Consider the following 20,137-nt stretch of genomic DNA (forward strand, 5'->3'; position numbering starts at 1 on the left):
AGTTTTACTGCCAAGAAAAAATCCTCAGGGTCTCATAGAGCCTCCACCTGGGGCTCCCCAAAGCACTCACCAGGTGTGCACAGTATAGTTACCAAGGCTGATATTTTTGCACTCCTAAATGCATCAAAACAAGCTATATGTGAGTCCTGGTGTGTGAGACCTTCTTCTATTCCCAAGCTGGGGTTACCCTGGAGCGCCCCAAGAGCAAGCAAAGGCACCCTCTACACCCATCCAGCCCAGGGCTGAGAAGCCCCTTTGTCCTGGCAGGACCCCGTCCCACCCTGTCCTACCTGGGACTGACCATCTCTCTCTACAGGCAGTCCCAGCTAGGGCAGGATCTCACCTGATCTGGCTCTTCTTGGGGCTGATGTCTGATATAACCGGGTTCTTCTCATACTTGAAGGTGATGTTGTGGCTGGCACAGGACTTGTTCTCGAACTGCACGCAGACGGGCACGGCGCTGGGGAGCTCCACGGCGGGCATGGTGCAGGTGATGGAGCTGTCACTGCGGCTGGGGGACAGCAGGGCTGGGCTGGGACAGGGCTGGGCTGGGACAGGGCAGAGCTGGGGCAGGGCTGGGCTGGGGCAGGGCTGGGCTGGGACAGGGCAGAGCTGGGGCAGGGCTGGGCTGGGACAGGGCAGAGCTGGGACAGGGCAGAGCTGGGACAGGGCAGAGCTGGGGCTGGGCTGAGCTGGGGCTGGGCTGGGCTGGAACAGGGCAGAGCTGGGGCTGGGCTGGGCTGGGGCAGGGCTGGGCTGGGACAGGGCAGAGCTGGGGCAGGGCTGAGCTGGGACAGGGCTGGGCTGGGGCAGGGCTGAGCTGCAGCCTGAGCACCCTGACAGGAGGAGCAGGGCTGCAGCCTGGCCTGAGCACCCTGACAGGCAGGTGGCAGCCACAGATGACAAGCAGTTGTCCCTCCAGGCTATTGACAGGCAGCTCTCAGCTGCCACAGTCCCGCTGCTGGACCATTCCCAAGCAGACAGAGGGCAGGGCAGCCCTCAGGGCAGCCAGGGGGATGCTGTGCCAGCATGCAGTGATGCCCCCATCCAAACCCCCGCTCTGACTCCTTGGGAGACAACAGCACCCTTCCTAATGCTTTGGCTCTCGTCACCAGCCCAGTGCCACCCCCAGCCCTGCTCCCACCTGAGGTCTGTGCACTGCTTGGAGGAGTTGATGAGCACTCGCAGCTCGGAGCCCACGTCCAGCCTGCTGCCTCTGATGGTCACTCTGGTGCCTCCTGCCCTCGGGCCGTTGGGAGGAGATATGGACTGCACCACGGGGAGCTGGAAACAAAGGGGAAATCTGTGTTCTAGCCTGGGAAATCTGCAGCTGGATATTCCACACTGTCCTGGGAATTGATTAGAACTTTGAGTAAGTGTCCAGCACTATGAGGCTGCAGGTACAGCAGCACACCAAAAGCTTTTGCTGGCAAGGTTTCAGAACAAGAGAAGTGGTGCAAACACTAAGGAGTAACTTCATATAAAACCTCTCAGTGGTGACTCTCAGTGGTCCCTAAATACTGGCTGTAAATGAAACATGGGGCCAAACAGGAGCCCAGGATCCCACCATTCCCTTCAGATTTCCAGCAGGAGGTCCAGAGCTAGTGACAGCCCAAGGTTTATCAATAAAAGGAAATTTTCACTCATTCCTCCTCTTACCATCTCAGCCCTTCCAGACCCATGTCCTCCTAAATGCAAGGATAATGTTAAAGCCCCACTATGGCCTTGAGGTGGGTAAAATGGCCACGTGGGTTTAGATAATTGAATATTAGACCCCTGCTAGGGAAGCTTCAAATCTGCATCTCTTGAGGCAACAGGAACTGTGGGGGAAGTTACTTTGCCTCTTGCCATTTGCAGCAGAAATTAGTGTGTATGTTATCTGTGTTTGCAGCCCCTGGAAATCTTCCTGAGATTCATGAGCCGGAGGCTTTGATAACTCAGTGGCGCTGAGCCCTCTTGTCTGCTCACAGACACCCCAGGAGAGGCTGCTGGCGACATCCCTGCTCCATTTGAACAGGACAGGCAGGGCAGGGCAAACCAGGATCTGCAGACCCTTCCAAGGTGGCTCTGCCAGGCAGAGCCCACCAGCCCATCCCTCACTCCTGCAGAGCAGAACTCGCAGGTGGGCACAGGCTGAGCCTGCTGTGCATGCCCTGCCTGGCAGCCTGTGCCACACAAACCTGGGTGCTAACATCTGTCCTTGTCCTTGTCCTTGGCTCCCCTGCAGCCATTTCCTGCTGCCCTGACCGTCACCCATTTCCACCGGATCCCTTCACTAATTTGTATTTCTCTGGGTGGCTGCAGGCAGCTGTCTCCTGCCCTTGGCCCCTAACCCACATATTCAAGACTGCAGCTACAGCACCAGCAGAGAGGATTATTGCTGTTCCCCAAAGCCCTTCTCCTTAGGCAGAGCCAGGGGCTGCTGCTCTTGTGCACTGCCAGCACCAATCCCCTCCATCGCAGCTTTGGCAAATCCAGCTCATCCACAGCCTGCTCTAATGTCCTGAAGAAGCCTCTCCCTCCTCCTCAGCACAATTACAGCTGAATTCTGTCTCTTCCAGGCATGTATAATAGGGACTTTGAAAGGTGTAGCACACAAACAATATCTGGTATTTCATGAAGTACCTTCTTTGTAAGGGCAATTCTGAAAGTCTTTTAAACTTTTCCAGGCAAACTGTACCAGTGCTCAAGCTCAGGTCTCACTAAAACCAACCTTGCACGGTGTAGGCTACTCCTTTTGCATGCCATCAGGTGTGAGAGGAGAGCCAAGAAAACAAGAGGTTGCTTGCTCTGCAAATGGTGTGAAAGCTCTTTCAGTGTGGCACACCTCCATCATGCAGCGTCCCTCCCCAACACACGTGTTTTCTGGGGCTCCAAGTCTCCTCCCAGGCCAGCAACCTGCAGCACGAGCTGTCCTGCCCCAGCTGGAGCTGCCGTGGAGGCACAAGGCTCCAAGCACTTCGTGTGCCCTCTACACCCACCCAGCATGGCTGCCTATGAATACTGCCCAAGAACAAGGTTCATGTAGGGAAGAGAAAAAATGCATGAATTTCTCTCAGGTTTATAGAGATGAAAGCTATCTTTGTGAGACAGCACAGCACAAAGTCATAAAGGGCTTTTCATTGCACAATGACATGGGGTTAGCTTCAGTCTAATCCCTACACATTATTTCATGTAAAAACTAACACAGTCTCTGCAGCAAAAATATAAACTCTAAATAATGTGAGTTCATGGAATGTAACTTGCACAGCACAAAGGAGCTTCACAAGTCTCAAAAAATATCACAGGTTGCAGCAGCCCTTCAGCAAAAGAGGTACAAGAAAACAAAGTTCCTTTTTATAGCAGAATTGTCAATAGAGCTGGGATGAGACAGACCCCACAGGAGCTGAGTCTGGGAGCGTGGCTGTGCTGCCAGCATCCTGCTGTGGTCCTGCCATGCCCCACACAGGTGACCACAGGTGAGGGGACACCTCAGCAGCTCCTTAAGGAGCTGTAGATCCTGTTTCTCAGCCAGCTGGGGAAGACGTGGGGAGCTGCACCCTCACTTTGAGGGGCACAGGAATAACCAAAGGAACCCTCAGGAGACAACCAGGCACTCACCACGTAGGAGTAGCGCTCCCTGGACCTCCCTTCCCGGCTCACATTCACCGTCACCACATCCGAAAACGCCTCCGGGGCCTCGCCAGTCTGGCACACGACTCTGGGCAGAGATGGCAGCAGGGGCAAGTGAGCAAGGGCAGTGCCAGTGCCAGGGGGCAAGGGCAGCAGCAGCTGGCCCTGCCTGGCTGCAGGGACAGGCAGGGGGCATGCAGGGACAGGCAGGGACCATGCAGGGACCAGGCAGGGCAGGCAGGGCCAGGCAGGGTCAGGCAGGACAGGCAGGGCAGGCAGGGCCAGGCAGGGCAGGCAGGACAGGCAGGGACAGGCAGGGCAGGCAGGGCCAGGCAGGGCAGGCAGGACAGGCAGGGACAGGCAGGGCCAGGCAGGGCAGGCAGGACAGGCAGGGACAGGCAGGGCAGGCAGGGCCAGGCAGGGCAGGCAGGACAGGCAGGGACAGGCAGGGCAGGCAGGGCCATGCAGGGCAGGCAGGGCAGGCAGGGCAGGCAGGGCAGGCAGGGCAGGCAGGGCAGGCAGGCACAGCCCCCCAGCCCCACTCACGTCTCTGACACGCTGTATCTGTGGCGCAGAGGAGTGCAGGGCACAGCGCCCACGCGCACGGCGCCCACCACGTCGCTGAAGCGGCGCCCCAGGTTCCTCCCGCGGATGGTCAGCAGAGTGCCCCCCTCCAGGGGCCCACGCAGCGGCTCGATCTGCACCAACGAGGGCAGGTCAAAGACAGAGCGTCACAGCATCCCAGAATTTGGGCTGGAAGAGAGCAGCTGTGACCCATGCCATTGGCATAGACTGGGCCGGGGGAGAGCCAGGAGCTTCTGGCCTTGGTCCCTGAGCCAGTCCCAGTGCCCAAGCACCACTTGAGCCCTCTGAAGCAGATAGAATCACTCCTCACATTCCTGCTTGCCCACTGCACCCAACACTATGGTCTCCTTGCTCTGGCTTGGCAGAGGAGAAACCATCACACCTCTGTGCTGTGCTGGGCAGCAAACACATCTGGGAAGAAACGTGGTTTTTTTCCACACACCAACTTTGGACCCACTCCTACACCTCTGCTTTCACCTGGCAGCTGCTGCCCCCAGCACTGCTGGGGACAGAGTACTGGTTGTGACAACATCCAGTGCTGTGAGAGGACAGGGTACTGGCCATGATTGTGCTGCTGTTGTTTCTGCCACTAACATGATGAACACTGGATCCTGTCACTAGCAAGATGTCCTTTCCCCCAGGTGTTGCACAGCACAGCACAGCACACCCAGCACAGCCAGCACAGCACACCCAGCACACCCAGCACAGCACACCCAGCACAGCACAGCCAGCACAGCACACCCCAGCACACCCAGCATGCCCAGCACAGCACACCCAGCACACCCAGCACAGCACACCCAGCACAGCACAGCCAGCACAGCACACCCAGCACACCCAGTACAGCACACCCAGCACACCCAGTACAGCACACCCAGCACAGCACAGCACACCCAGCACAGCACACCCATCACAGCACACCCAGCACAGCACAGCCAGCACAGCACACCCCAGCACACCCAGCACACCCAGCACACCCAGTACAGCACACCCAGCACAGCACAGCACACCCAGCACACCCAGCACAGCACACCCAGCACACCCAGTACAGCACACCCAGCACAGCACAGCACACCCAGCACAGCACACCCATCACAGCACACCCAGCACAGCCAGCACAGCACACCCAGCACAGCACACCCAGCACAGCACACCCAGCACACCCAGTACAGCACACCCCTGCACAGCACAGCACACCCAGTACAGCACACCCCTGCACAGCACAGCACACCCAGCACACCCAGCACACCCAGCACACCCAGCACACCCAGCACAGCACACCCAGCACACCCAGCACACCCAGTACAGCACACCCCTGCACAGCACAGCACACCCAGTACAGCACACCCCTGCACAGCACAGCACACCCAGCACACCCAGCACACCCAGCACACCCAGCACACCCAGCACAGCACACCCAGCACACCCAGCACACCCAGCACACCCAGTACAGCACACCCCTGCACAGCACAGCACACCCAGCACAGCACACCCAGCACACCCAGTACAGCACACCCCTGCACAGCACAGCACACCCAGCACACCCAGCACACCAGCACACCCAGCACAGCACACCAGCACCCCAGCACACCCAGCCCACCCAGCACAGCACACCCAGCACAGCACACCCAGCACACCCAGCACACCCAGCACACCCAGCACAGCACACCCAGCACAGCACACCCAGCACACCCAGCACACCCAGCACAGCACACCCAGCACACCCAGCACACCTAGCACACCCAGCACACCCAGCACACCCAGCACAGCACACCCAGCACACCCAGCACACCCAGCACAGCACACCCAGCACAGCACAGCACACCCAGCACACCCAGCACAGCACACCTAGCACACCCAGCACACCCAGCACAGCACACCCAGCACACCCAGCACACCCAGCACACCCAGCACAGCACACCCAGCACACCCAGCACACCCAGCACACCCAGCACAGCACACCTAGCACACCCAGCACACCCAGCACAGCACACCCAGCACACCCAGCACACCCAGCACACCCAGCACAGCACACCCAGCACAGCACACCCAGCACACCCAGCACACCTAGCACACCCAGCACACCCAGCACAGCACACCCAGCACACCCAGCACACCCAGCACACCCAGCACAGCACACCCAGCACAGCACACCCAGCACACCCAGCACACCCAGCACACCCAGCACAGCACACCCAGCACACCCAGCACACCCAGCACAGCACACCCAGCACAGCACACCCAGCACACCCAGCACACCCAGCACAGCACACCCAGCACACCCAGCACGCCCCTCCCGCTGCCCCACCCTACCTTGCGGATCTCCGGGGCGGGACACGCCCCGGGGAGCTGCGGGGGCTCGGGCTGCAGCCGGCAGCTGGAGCTGCCCTCGCTCCAGAGGCAGCGGTGCCCCAGGTCCTCCCTGCCCAGGCACTGCGAGCAGTCGGCGCTGCCGGTGGCGCAGTTGTACACCTCCACTGCAGCAGAGACAGGACAGTGAGCTCAGCCTGGGGCTGCCGCAGCCCTGCTGAGCCCCAGGCATCCAACACACCAAACTGGCAGCGCCCCTCGCCCCTGCCCACGGCCCAGTCCCAGTGACACTGGGACGCAGCGGGTGGGCAGAGCAGCCTGCACACACCCTGAGCTGCGGCAGCACTTGGCCACCATCCTGCGGATTCCCCACAAGGCCTGGGCACTTGTTCACACTACAGTGTAGTTTAGCACTTTCTTTTCCTTTTTTTTTCTCCCTTGAAAAACAAGCAACACCCAAAGTTGGAACATTTGTCAATTAAAACTACGTGTTTCCAGCTGTCAGCATCCACACGGGAAGCTGCCTGGGAAAGCTTGCCCCACCCTGCCAGGAAGGCAATCACTTTTCAAGTGGGGTGGTTTGTGCTTTGTACAGTGTTTACAGTTCTTTCCTTCCCCCTGTGACCACAGACCCTTTCACTGACTTCTTGTCCCTTCAGACCTGCTCAGCTCAGCTTCCATATGTTTTCTTGCACTGCATTTACATTTGGTGCCCTGGTTTACATTTCCTCTCCAGCCTCAAGGCTTCTGCCACTCGAGTGTGGGTACCCACGGAGGTGACAGCCAGAAATGCTCAGGGAACATGGCTCTCACACCCTTATCCCCAGAGGAGACTTTGCAGGAGCACATAAAACACAGAAACAGACACATTTGGCACTTCTGCTCACAGGAGCATCCTAAGGCACTTCGTGAGCAACTAATGAGTCCCTCAGCCTCAACGCTCTGCTGTGCTGTGCTAATGAAACTTCATCAGCACCAACACTCTGCCTGTGCCATGCTAAATGAAACATCACTGCTGCTGGGGGTCTCTCCTATTCTCCACAATAGAAAAAGCTATGCCATGTCATCTGCAGTCCCCCCAGGGAGTTACACTGGGTGGTTTTCCAGCCAATAGCAGAGCTTGTGTTCCTTCAATGGACTACCAAAACAGAGTGTACAATAAAAGCTAATAAATATTGAAATAATAAGCACTAACATGAGTGATTTCATTAAAGACATTTTAAAAGATGGCCATGTTTGTCTGGCAGATCTCTGATGCAAGGCAGTCTCTCCACTGTGACTCACACCAGCCTGAGCAAGGCGAGGAGGAGCCAGAGCAGCCTGACAGTCCCGTGGGAACTCCAAATATTCTGCCAATTCCGATGGATGCAAACACAGCCTATGTAAACGAGCTCCTTCTCCATGCAGGAGGAGGGGAATTCCACCAGGCTTTTTCTGCTGTGGTTCCTGCTCCCAGCACCACCCACACAGAGAACTGAGTCTTCTACACAGCCAAAACTCAATGCCCCACCCCCCTCCTCAGGGTTACCACTGTATTGCAAAATTGTGCCCTCTTCTTTCTGCAGAGGAACCAGATCTCATGCCTGCCCATGCTGGTATTCCCAGGTATTTTCACTTTGCAAGGGATTTATCATGGGGAAACCTTTCTATCCCTGGTGTGCTGGTGCTCGTGTCTCTCTCTGACACAGCTACCCTCCAAAGGAAAGCTTTGGGCTCCTCTGCACCTCAGATCAATCACTCCCTTCTGCCACAGCTGCTGACACTGTAGAGAGGCAAAGGAGCTTGGAATGTGCCTCCAGCCAGAGCCCTGGGCAAGGGGCACTGCCAAACCTCTGGCTACAGAGTGTGACACTGCTGTGCCAGCCAGCTCTGGGCTCCCCTGCCCTGATCCTCTGGGCTCCTCCTGCCCTGATCCACTGGGTTCCCCTGCCCTGATCCACTGGGCTCCTCCTGCCCTGATCCTCTGGGCTCCTCCTGCCCTGATCCACTGCCCTGCCCTGATCCACTGGGCTCCTCTTGCCCTGATCCACTGGGCTCCTCTGCCCTGATCCACTGGGTTCCTCTGCCCTGATCCACTGGGCTCCTCTTGCCCTGATCCACTGGGTTCCTCTGCCCTGATCCACTGCCCTGCCCTGATCCTCTGGGCTCCTCTGCCCTGATCCACTGGGTTCCTCTGCCCTGATCCACTGGGCTCCTCTTGCCCTGATCCTCTGGGCTCCTCTGCCCTGATCCACTGGGCTCCTCTGCCCTGATCCACTGCCCTGCCCTGATCCACTGTGTTCCCCTGCCCTGATCCACTGGGCTCCTCTGCCTGGATACCTTGTCTGAGCCTGACTCATTTTGAATCTGCCTGCCTGCCTTCCTCAGTTTGCTGATGTAGCAAGGGCTTTTTTGGGAATCCAGCCATTCTTCACAGAGACAGAGAACAGGCCAGGGGTGAAATGTGCTTACACATTTTATTCCTTCTCAGCAGAGGAAGCAAGAAGGACTCAATTTTCACAGCGTGTGGAACCTCGATGCCATGCTCCTGTGAGAGCTGAGGGAACAGCCCTGCCCATCCCTTCTCTCTCCTGGGGGAATTCCTCTCTAGCCCACATCCCTGCAGTGACTGGGAGCACCAGGAAACCTGAGCCATGCACAGCTGGCAGGTGAGACCTGAGCTGCCTGGCTGTGACAGGGACGTGGTGGGTGCCAGTCTGGGCTCTGGGCTCACATGCATGGGGGTCACTTTGGCTAAATGCCCTTTCTCCATGTGCCTGAGAGAAGGAACTGTGCTGTGCCCATAAACTCTGCCCAGGTTTGAGATTCATTCAAGCCAACCAGAGGAGAGGAGCATAAAAATATTTTCAACTCAGACCTGTCATCATCTCCGGACTGTCGATAAACCTGTCTGGTTTGTCCTTCAGCTGGAGGTTCACTGGGAAGCGATGGCTTTTTTCTGATGTGTGGAGCTGCACACAAAAAACAAACAAAACCTTACAAAATTTAGTAAAATAGGAGATTACATACACATACACACACACTACATGGATTGACCTTTCTTGTGAGGCTTCTTTGACCACTGCTCCTCTACACACAAGGGTCTGATCTTTAGCAGAAGATCTGGGACAGTTTTGTTTTAATCATTTTGCTGAAGTCCCAGCAAAGGGCACCAGCACATAGTGCACATCCTGGTGAGCACAGAGCCCTGGGTTGCTGCTATTTTTAGCAGAAAAGGACAGGAAAACGAACAGCCTGGCTTGTCTGCACATTCTCAGAGCAGGGCTGTGATACAGGTGACATGATGGAAAAGTGCTCTTCTCCAGCTTCCACTTGCAATATTCCTCCTGGTGAAAGCCCAAACCTTTGCTGCATTTTGCAGGTGCAATTTGCCCCCTGACAACCACACACTGCTTTCCAGTGAGCATCACAGCATTTTCTCAGGCAATTCCTTGCTCAAAATAAAAGCTACAGAAACAGCAATCCTGAAAGGTGGCCAATTTTTTTGCCTGAACTGAACTCTTCCCATTTAGAAAGGTAAACAAGCAGCTCTTTCCCAAGCCCCAGGGGAGCAGGGGCTGGGAACACAGCACCAGTGAGACGAGTGTGCCCTGCCAGCACCAGCACACACAGAGACCCAGAGGGACGAAGGCAGGAGTGAGAGATGGGGAAATGATGCCTTGGCTTTTAGAGAGCAAGTGGTGTCCCACTGCCAGGTGGGAGGTTGGGGTGAGACCCTGCCTGCCCTGGGACCTGATCCTCAGCCCGGGGGGAGCAGGGCTGGCAGCCTCACCCCTCGACTCACCAGCACATGAACACACTCCACGGCAGAGGAGTTCACCCACCGGGCTTCAAATGTCCCGTCTGTCCCAAAATGGCACTCCAGAGCTGGCTCCTAGAGAGGGAACACAAGGCAGAGTGGCTGCAAGAACTGATTTGTGCAGTTCTCTGTCTGTCAATTGACCAGCAGGGTCCATGTCCCACCTTGAGCCTGCCACTGGCACCTGGGCTCTGCCCAAGCCCAGCAGATCAGTAGCTGGCACCAGGAGCTGTGCCTGGCCCCTGGCACACACAGGGCAGGAGATGAGCCTGGCTGGGCTCCTGTAACCCCAGCAGCTCCTCTGGGCCAGCCTGCATGGAACTCATGCTGCAGACTGAGAGCCAACATTGTCCCAGGACACCTTGCCCAAACCAGTCCAAACCAGTCTGTGATTTGGGCTCAAAGTCACCTTTTTCCTCGTCCTCCTCCCAACAACTACACAGACCAAATCTCCAATTCAAACAAGGACCCAGCAGAGAACATGTTCAAAGACAAACTCTGTGCTGTTTTCCTGATAACATAAGGATGATATCCTGCACCAAATCACTGCTGTGCCCACATCCTGCAGGAAAAAAGTCCAATCTCCAAGCAGTTGATGCTCCACCACTACTGAGGTCTAACTACCCTTTGAAAACTGTCAGATCTGATAAAAGACATGGAAGGAAGCACCAGGCTGCTGGCAGGCAGCTGCTGGCTCAGCAAACACACAGGCAGGATCTTGCCCAGGGCATCACCTGTGCCCAGGCAGCTCTGGCCCCAGTCCCTGCCCTGCAGTGCCCTGCTGCAGCAAAGGCTGGGGCACATCCCTGAGCTCCCAGCTCCAGCAGCACTCACGAGCTCCTGCAGAGAGGGAAGGAGAAGGAGTCCTGCTGTCCCTGGGACAGTGAGCAGAGGTGGTGGAAGGAAGCCAGACTGCCAGAGCCCCTCCTGCTGCCCCTTTCCTGCTGACTCTGTTTCCTGTGGGCTCCCTGCACTATTGCTTCCTCCTCAGCCACCTTCAGCATCCAGACAGGAAGAAGGATTTCTCACCCTGTTTTGCTGATTGCAGAGGTCACAGCCTCCTTCCTGGAGGCTGGAGCTGTGCAGGAAAAGGCCACCCCATCCAGGCACGAGGGCCTGCTCTGCCCCTGAGCCAAGGGCAAGGAGGTGTGGGGAGACTGGTGCCTCCACAGTCTCCAGCTGCACCCTCCAGCACGCCAAAGCAGCTCCACCAGCACTTCCAAAACTCTCCTCTCCTGAAGAGCAAGGAGCCACTGAGCTGCCCAGGATGCTGCAACCATCAGCAGGGGCAAGGCAAGCCTGGCCCCATGAGCCCTGTTGATCTGAGCCAAAATTACTCAGGGCAGATTTCTACAAACACTAGAGCTTACTCAAGCACTTTGCCAGCTCAGCCTCTTTGCCCCAAATTCCTCTGGCTGTCTCTGGCATGCAGCACCATCTCCAAAGACACCATTTGATATCCACTCCTGCTTTCCACTGTTAGAATCAGCGTATCAGAAAATTTCACAAAAATACTTGTTCACATCAAACAAGTTCTGCAGTGATGACCTGAAGGACATTTTCACACCAAACAAGCAGGGACAGTCTGAAGTTAAACAATGCTTCCAAGCTATAGTCTGTGGCTCAGACAGGCTCCTGCCCAGCACTCAGAGCTGTGTCCTTTGTTCCCCAGCACGGGCTCTGGGGCCAGGCTGGCAGGAGGGGTGGGAGAGAGGACACCAGCATGCTCCATGCTGGAGCAAACACCCACAAGGGAACAGGCAGTTGCCTTGCCCCCAAACACCTGTCCAAACCTTACCAATGCCCTAGGAACTCATTTACCTTAGGGAAAGTTGCATTGGCCACTGAGATCACGATGCTCCGAGACACGCCCGTGGGCATTGGCTCCAAAGGCGCAGGCACTATCCGAGGACAGTCAAGTTTCTTCTGCTAGGTACAAAGATAAGGGGAAAAGGGGTTAGCTGGGTGCATGCTGAGTGTCCTCAGCAACAAGGGAAGAGGAACCACCAAGGTCCTTGGCAGGTTTAATTTCACTGGGAAGCCTGCAGTTGCCATACAGTGACCCTGCAGCTGAACCTCAGCTGCCATCCGGCCGTGACAGGGCCAGGGTGACTCTGAAAGGAGCCCAGCCCCCTCCAATGGCAGGTCTAGCAGCCTGACCCTCTCCCACAAGTCATGTCCCACCCATGGCAGCACCTGCAGAGTGTCCCAGGGTCTCCACCCTGCACTGCAGAGTGCACACAGCAAGGGTATGAGAACTACAGGGGCTCCAGCTGGGGGGCTGCAGGAGCAGGGCAGCTGCACTGAAAGGCTTCAATGAAGCTGAAAAATTATTTTAAAAGGTCATCTGTCTCCCTACTTTTGTTCTCGTTTTAAATTGATGTCTCAGACACTGGAGCTGACTCAGAATTCCAGTCTATGTGACAAACCCGTCCTGTTCTCTCATGAGACGTAAATCACACTGCGAAACTCCAGCAAAAATGAACCAGATTGTGCCTGGCCCCAGGGTACATCCAGAGTAATGCCTGTGACAGTGCAGCTATTGGGGCAAAAGACAACAAAATACTTGGTCCATTATGCAGAACCATCTGCAGCAGGCCAGATTTCCCCCTGCCTGCATGGAAGGTTATCCTGCTGTGGCTGCACTGATGCTGGTGCTGCTGCTGCCCCAGGGAGAGGCGAGCCTGCCCTCCCAGGGCTGGGGTGTCTGTCTGACACATCCTGACACCAGGCATGCAGACAGGAGAGGTTTCTCTCCTGCCCTCCCCAGACCTAGATAGGGGCCGAGGAACTACCTGGAAGTGCCTGTGTGGCTGTGGAAAAATGTTTCACTTCTGTCAGGACACTCATCTAACCGAGCACAGTTGGTGCTGCCTGAACAAGGAGATTAAATAACAAAGATGAACGTGATAAGGGAAGCAGAACAGCAAAGCAAATGACTGGGGAGAGATTTCAGTCCCAAACCTCTTCCAAGGAAATAAAAGGAGTTAAAATAAAACCAGCATGGCTACAATTTCAAGCAAAACCTCCCCTGGCCTGGTGAGTCCTTGCATGTCACCAGAGCAGGCACAGCTTCCCAGAGAAATACACTTCAGAGGATTGATTAACTTGTCATCTTGCAGCCCCTTCCCCTGCTGTTGACAGCAGCAGAGGCAGAGCTGCCAGCTGAGTGCCCCTCACAGCTGGCCCAGAGCAAATGGCAGAATGTTGGGGATGCTGCAGGTGGGGCTGGTGCAGCTTCACCTGCAGGGCCCGGATCAGGTGAGCTGCACCAGCACTGCTTGTTTACCAAAGCTCCAACAGCACCATGAAAACAGCACGTTTCCAGGGCTGCAGAGCATCTCTGTGCAGCTGCTCAAGGATCAGCAGGAGGCTCAGGGAGAAAACAAACACGCCCCAGATCGGCTCCCAGCCCAGCTGCACCTCTGGACTGCAGTTTATCTCCTCAAGGAGATAAAGTTAGTCCTTTGCTAATTGAGGACTAACCCAAGGCAGTCCCAGGTGACCCCACAGCTCTGATGTCACCCAGTGTCACTGCTGAGGCTGGCACCCAAGTCCCTGGCACAGCCTCAGCAGAGCCCAGCACACACACAGAGCCCCCTGCCCCATAGCCAGGGTGGGCAGAGCCCCTGAGGGCTCCCCAGGCACAGCACACCAGGATGGCTTCCAACTTCCAGCACCCACCCAGCCAGAGGAACCTGTGAAGGGGACAGAGAAAAAAAAAGGATGCTCCCCAAAACAGCTGGGTGTGCACAGCAGGCACAGCTGATCCCAGCCCACTGCCCTGTGCTGCTGCTGGAGCTGCCACCTGGCTCCTCCTCCGTGCCCCTTTCCCAGGGATTCACAGACATGGAGCTGTAGGTGATGGCTGCAGCTCCACCCCTGCCCTGCACTCAAATCCTCCAGCTGCCCCCACTGGAGGAGAGTGGATGCCAGGCTGGGCTCAGCCTGAGAGCAGGGGCACATCTGACACAGGGAGAACACTGGACACCTGAGTTAAGAGCAGAGCACAGGTGCAAAAGGGATATTCAATTTACAGAGCAAAAGCTTGGATTGGATCTAGAACAGATTGATTGCTAAGAGGCCCATTTTATTTAAATTAACTTCCATTTAAATTTCAGTAGTAGGAACACTCTGAGCCTCTGGGTATTAAAGCTGCAATTTGGAAAGGGGTGATTTTCCCCTCTGAGTGAGCACCCCAGTGGTGCTCCAGCACATTATTAACACACAGCAACCTCGAGACAAATCCAAGGGCATGGTGGAGTGTGGCTGTTTCTTCATCCAGGTGTCCCAGGATGTGGAGAAGGAGTGGCATTGCTCCAGGCATGAGAAGTGATGGAAAGCCAAGAGATGGAGCCAGGAGGCACCAGGACAGGTGAGCCCTTGAGCAGCTGCAGCCTGTTCCCGTGCACCCCTCAGCCCAGTACATCCCAGTACATCCCAGTACATCCTAGCCCAGCCCAGCCCAGCCCAGCACAGCCCAGCCCTCCCCTCCTGAACACCAGCTGGGGAGGTGCCCCAACCCCAGCAGGGCACAAGCCATGGCCAGTAAGTGGTGGCAGTGCTGGAGGAGGCTCAGAGCCCCAGCAGCAGCTGAAGCAGCCTCACCTCCATCTGCAGTGCATCCTCACACTGGGAGTGGTTGGAGACGCAGCTGTAGGCAGAGGGGCACCAGTGACACTTCCACCTGGCTGAGAGGCAGCTGGTGCACCTGAAATGGCAAAGGCAAGGTGAGAAAAGCAGAGTACAGGTTGCTCAGAGGGGCCACACCTCAGCCCTGCAGCCCATCTTCACACTGTTCAGCCTTCAATGGTGCCCAGCAAAACCCACAGCAGGAGCTGGATTTCCCTCTCCTCTCCCTGGGACCTGGCAGGGGATGTGGGCAGAGTCCATCACTCCCAGTCATCCCTGCCTGACCTCAGGCCATGCCAGACTGAGAGCCACCCTCCCCTGCTTAGCAAAAACACATTTAAGAAAAAAAAAAAAAAAAAAAAAAAAAAAGGCTCTTTCCCCTGCTCTGTCTCTCTGAGGGGCCCAGCATGCTGGACCTGACTGAGACTCTCCCTGCTGCTTCCACAGCCATGGAGCATGGTCAGGTCCTGCTGTGCTCCTGGGTGAGTTTTGGTGTGTGGCACTGCAGCCAAGCTGATGGGGGATGTGACTGCTCCCACAGTCACAAGAGCTGGAGAGTGTGACCCTCCCTTCCCCGTGCCCCACACAGGCCCCCACACACTGCTGGGGAGGCAAAGGGTTAACAGAACAAGCTTTATATAAAAATATTATTCATGTTTGAAAGAAACCCAGCATGTGCAGATGGCTTGAGGACCCTCCTCTGGCACCACATCTCCCAGGATCCTGCCAAGTCCTGCCCCATCAACCGCAGAGCAAACCTGGGCTGGAGCTGCCCTGCAGCTCCTGTGTCCCCCCGTGCCCCCCGTGCCCTGTGCTGGGGCCACTCACGCTCTCTTTGGGTAAATGCTGCCAATCCTTTTGCAATCATAGATGGTGAAATTGGCACGGATAATGTTTTTGTTGTTGACCCGGAGAGAAGCCTCGACGACCACGTGGTCTGAGAAAATCAAGCCAAAGAATATTGGGTTGCAACAGCCCCTTGCTCACGCTCACAACCAGCAGACAAGGGAGACCCTTGGGAAAACAAGGGCTAAATCTGATTTGTTTTCTCTAGGGCTTCCTCCGAGCTGCATTTCAGAACTTGGACCAGCCATCCTCTCTCCTCTGCCCTTCAGCTCCTCCCTCCTAAACCAGCACTTTGCATTGCTCTCACAGAAAAGAGCACGGTGACTTTCGGCACAAAATCCCAGCATGTTACGCAAGTGTTAATTAGCAGATTTAATTATTGTCTTCACGTACGGTTGGTGCTAAATTATGATTTTTAAAAAGAGGCAATTAAAACATGTTAGTTATCATGCTTTAAAATCCCGCTCACTTCCCTGTGCCAGCAAACCTGCAGAGACAGGAAATCCTTTTTTAGGCTGCTCAGTACACCATACCACCTTCCCTTCCCCCAAAATTGCCTAATTTTTTTCTTTGCAATTTTGCCATATAAGCACCAGGGAGAAGAAACAATGACTCTTTCAGAATACAGACAATAAATCAGCGCACTGGATTCCAGAAATTCATTTGGACATTGCTGTAACCAACAATACAGAGCAGTTAATGATCTCCCATTCTTTGGATAGTTTGGGAGAAAAGCAATGCAGCTTTACAAACGGGCCCAGAAAAAGCAGAATTTTCAAAAGGACAAGCTAATTCTGCCCTTACTGACGTCAGCTATCTTCAACAGCACGTTCACACCAGGCCTGAAGGATGAAGATTTAGCAAGACTCAAGTCTGGAGTGAAGCCCAAGCTTCTCCAAGGGCTCTGAGAGGGGCTGCCCCAAGGCTCAGGGGCCAGCCCAGGAGTGCTGAGCCCAGCTCAGCTGCTCCAGCCTCATCCTCAGCTCTCATCTCTGCAGCAGCTCCTGGAGCCTGGAGACAGGCAGAGCACTGCTCACCTCTGCCTGGCCTTTGATTGCAAACTGGGGGCCAGGAGCCCAACAGCTCCTGAAAAGCAGCGTGAGTTGGGAGGGAAATAAACAGAGCAATTGAAAATACCAATATAAAAAACTACATTATTAGTAGGGCTAAAACGTTTTTGGCTTGGTGTATACTAATTCTAAAGAAGAAGCTCAAACCAGATGAAAATAAGTACATGAACTGGCATTTAAATTCTGATATTTAAACAAAAAAATTGATAGATTTGAAATACTATCAATTCAAGTAGAGATGGTGGAACTCCTACACTTCAGAGTCATATGCCCTGTAAAACAGAAGCAGCTCCAGCCTTTTCTTCCCTGTATGCATTAACTGCACCTACAACTGAAAAAACAAATAAAGCCTATTAAAAACTATATCCACAAAAGTGGTTAGAAGGAACACAGCTTGTTTGCCTCTACATACCTTGGTCATCAGGAAATGCTGGATATTTCTCGTGTGGAAGCAAACTGCAATAAATAAACTGGTTTACATAATCCCCAGCAACTCTGGCTACCGTGTGGATGTTGTTTCCATAGTCACATGAAATATTTGTTCCATTCAAGTTCGGGATAGTTCCATTTATTTGTATTATCAGGGCCTATATTAGACAAAAAAATATCAGCTATTATCACAGAAAATTATATTTAGAAATTGTCAACATTTTAGAAACTGTTCAGAGGTAGCAACTCCAAAACAAGCCCACAGACAGGGTCTGTCTTGAAACAAACAGTATTTTGGCGAAAACCTCTAAAATATAATTGAAATACTTTAAAAGAGCAACAATACAAAACCAGGAAATGAGCTGACTCAGCTGTGTGCAGCTGATTGTATCAGAAATGTTGTGACCCTGCCCTGTGTGTTTGGGACAGCACTTGGGTGGGTTTTGGTGGTTTTTGCCAGTGGCTCAGCTCCAGGTGCTGTTTGCCCACAGGGCTGGCACCCAGCTGGCTCAGGCTGCAGGGGCAGCTCACCCCAGCTCATCCTGGGCCTGATGCAGAGCACGAGCATCCCCTGCTCACAGCTGGGAGCCACAGCCCTGCCCAGCAGCCTGAGCCCACCCAGGGCACGGGGAGCTGTGCAGCTTCATGGGGGGATGTCACCTGCCCCAGGAGCAGCAGTGCCCCACAGCCCTGAGCCCACCCAGGGCACGGGGAGCTGTGAATCCACGGGAGGATGTCACCTGCCCCAGGAGCAGCCCTGCCCCACAGCCCTGCAGGGCTGGTTTGGCACTGGCACCAACGCACCGGGTTCTCTTTGTCGATGTTGATCTCGGGCTCCAGGATGGTCATGGAAGGGCACTGCTGCACTCCCCCGCTCACACTTGCCCAGAAATTGGTCCCTGTGAAGTTGGTGCACTCGTGCTGCAGAGAACACCTGCAACAAACAGAGGAGCAGCTCGTGGTTGATGAGTTTCAAAACAGGTGATAAAAATGTTGAATTCCTAGTGAGGGAAGCTCCCGAGAAAATCTTGTGTCGGTATCTTTCTCCTTCACCCATGCAGCTAAGCCTTAACATTGACTGCTGTTTAAAGTGTCTGCTTGCTGTGATAAAAACGTGCTCCCACAGCAGCAGGGGAACAGCAGGACTGAGGAAGGCAGGAAAAGGCCAGGCTGAACCCAAACTAAGGAGAAGAGGATGACATTTTGTCTGACATCTTCACTTTGCAAATGTGGAATCTAATTTTGAATATCCCCTTTTGCGTGTGACTGATACTGATAGATGAGATCTGCAGAGGCAAAAGATGGACTTTCACAGAGTGTGGGTTCTCCCAGTCCCATGGTTTGACACCTCCAACACATTCTTTGCACTGGCAGCTGCCTGTGCTGTGACAATGCAGCTACGGTGACATCTTGGCTCCGAAGAACATCCCAACCCTTTGGGTCAGATGCAATTGTTTCTAACAGCACAGATTTTTTTAAGGAATGGAAAAAGACTGTTGGTAGTGTGGGGAAATACAAAAGGCACCAGAAATGCTTGCCCAGGCTTGAGGGCCAAGGGACCACGGCTGCTCCTACCTGGTGTCCATGGTGCACCAGCCGCAGTAGGCATCAGCAGCCCCCAGGCACTCCCTGCACGTCTGGTACTGGCTGCAGGCAGCCACCTTCACCCGGGTCATCTGCACAACAACAGCACAGTGCCAGAGGAGCCACAGCCCCCAGGAGCACTGCCCAGCATGGGCACCTGCAGCTGGAGACAAGACCCCAGCACCTGGGGCTGGGACACCCTCACACCCTCACCCTGGGACACCCTTACCCTGGGACACCCTCACCCTGAGATACCCTTACCCTGGGACACCCCCACACCCTCACCCTGGGACACCCTTACCCTGGGACACCCTCACCCTGGGACACCCCCACACCCTCACCCTGGGACACCCTCACCCTGAGCAGGGACACCCTCACCCTGGGACACCCTCACCCTGGGACACCCTCACCCTGGGACACCCTTACCTTGGGACACCCCCACATCCTCACCCTGGGACACCCTCACCCTGGGACAGGGACACCCTCACCCCCAGCACGCTCACCCTGATCTGGGACACCCTCAACCTGAGCTGGGACACCCTCACATCCTTACCCTGGGACACCCTCACCCTGGGACAGGCTCACCCTCACCCTGAGCTGGGACACCCTCACATCCTCACCCTGGGACAGGCTCACCCTCACCCCCAGCACGCTCACCCAGCCCCATAGGGGCAGACCCTGGCTCAGCTGGACGCTGGGGCTGTGCCAGGTCACCCAGCCCGGGCAGGAGCCCCAGCAGCCGCCTGTGCCCGAGCCAGGGACCCCAGCCCTGACAGGAAAGATGCCCCAGGGCTCAGGAACCCGCAGGGTTTGCAGCCAGCTCAGCTGAGCTGGGCTAGATGAGCTTTTCTGATGCCATGTGATGACCAGGTCGCAGAGTGTGACACTGCACCTTTCAGAGGTGTCAGATGGACACAACTTCACAGCTTGTCCCTCTCTGTGAAAAGCTCTCACCCAGACCTGCAGAAATCTCTCCAAACAGGGCCCAGCACTCTGGCTGTTTACACAAAGATCAGAAGCAGCACCACTCTAGAAACCTTGATTTGTAAAAAAATCAAAGTATCAAAGTACCTCTGGGGACTCACTTGGCAGTTGGAAGAGAAAGCATGTGTTGGTTTCTGCTCTCTCCTCCTTTGATCTTTAAACATTTGGGAAGGAAACCTGAGTGGTTTGGAACAGTGGGGACTGAAAATGTGAGGTGCCAAGAGTCCTGAGCTCCCACCAGGCAAGCACACTCCAGCTGTGGGCTCCTTGGCCAGAGCCCCCCTTCACA

The 20,137-nt window shown here is 55.4% G+C and overlaps 1 protein-coding gene across 2 annotated transcripts in view; it reads right to left on the minus strand.

Moving 5' to 3' along the window:
- PLXND1 (plexin D1) overlaps positions 1-20,137 on the minus strand; it is a 66,999-nt gene that overhangs the window by 28,275 nt on the left and 18,587 nt on the right. Inside the window, exons 4-16 of one of the 2 annotated variants that reach the window (XM_079316955.1) lie at positions 18,856-18,956; positions 18,085-18,214; positions 17,264-17,438; positions 15,764-15,872; positions 14,912-15,014; positions 12,125-12,229; positions 10,289-10,378; positions 9,362-9,455; positions 6,508-6,671; positions 4,159-4,310; positions 3,601-3,700; positions 1,145-1,284; positions 344-511 (exon numbers count right to left, since the gene is read on the minus strand). In XM_079316955.1, coding sequence (XP_079173081.1) covers positions 344-511; positions 1,145-1,284; positions 3,601-3,700; positions 4,159-4,310; positions 6,508-6,671; positions 9,362-9,455; positions 10,289-10,378; positions 12,125-12,229; positions 14,912-15,014; positions 15,764-15,872; positions 17,264-17,438; positions 18,085-18,214; positions 18,856-18,956 — 1,631 coding nt within the window. Of the gene's footprint in view, positions 1-343; positions 512-1,144; positions 1,285-3,600; positions 3,701-4,158; positions 4,311-6,507; positions 6,672-9,361; positions 9,456-10,288; positions 10,379-12,124; positions 12,233-14,911; positions 15,015-15,763; positions 15,873-17,263; positions 17,439-18,084; positions 18,215-18,855; positions 18,957-20,137 lie in introns of both variants that reach the window. The other variant, XM_079316954.1, reaches the window with a different exon arrangement.

Source organism: Erithacus rubecula, assembly GCF_903797595.1.
Source record: "Erithacus rubecula genome assembly, chromosome: 13".
Classification (NCBI taxonomy): domain Eukaryota; kingdom Metazoa; phylum Chordata; class Aves; order Passeriformes; family Muscicapidae; genus Erithacus; species Erithacus rubecula.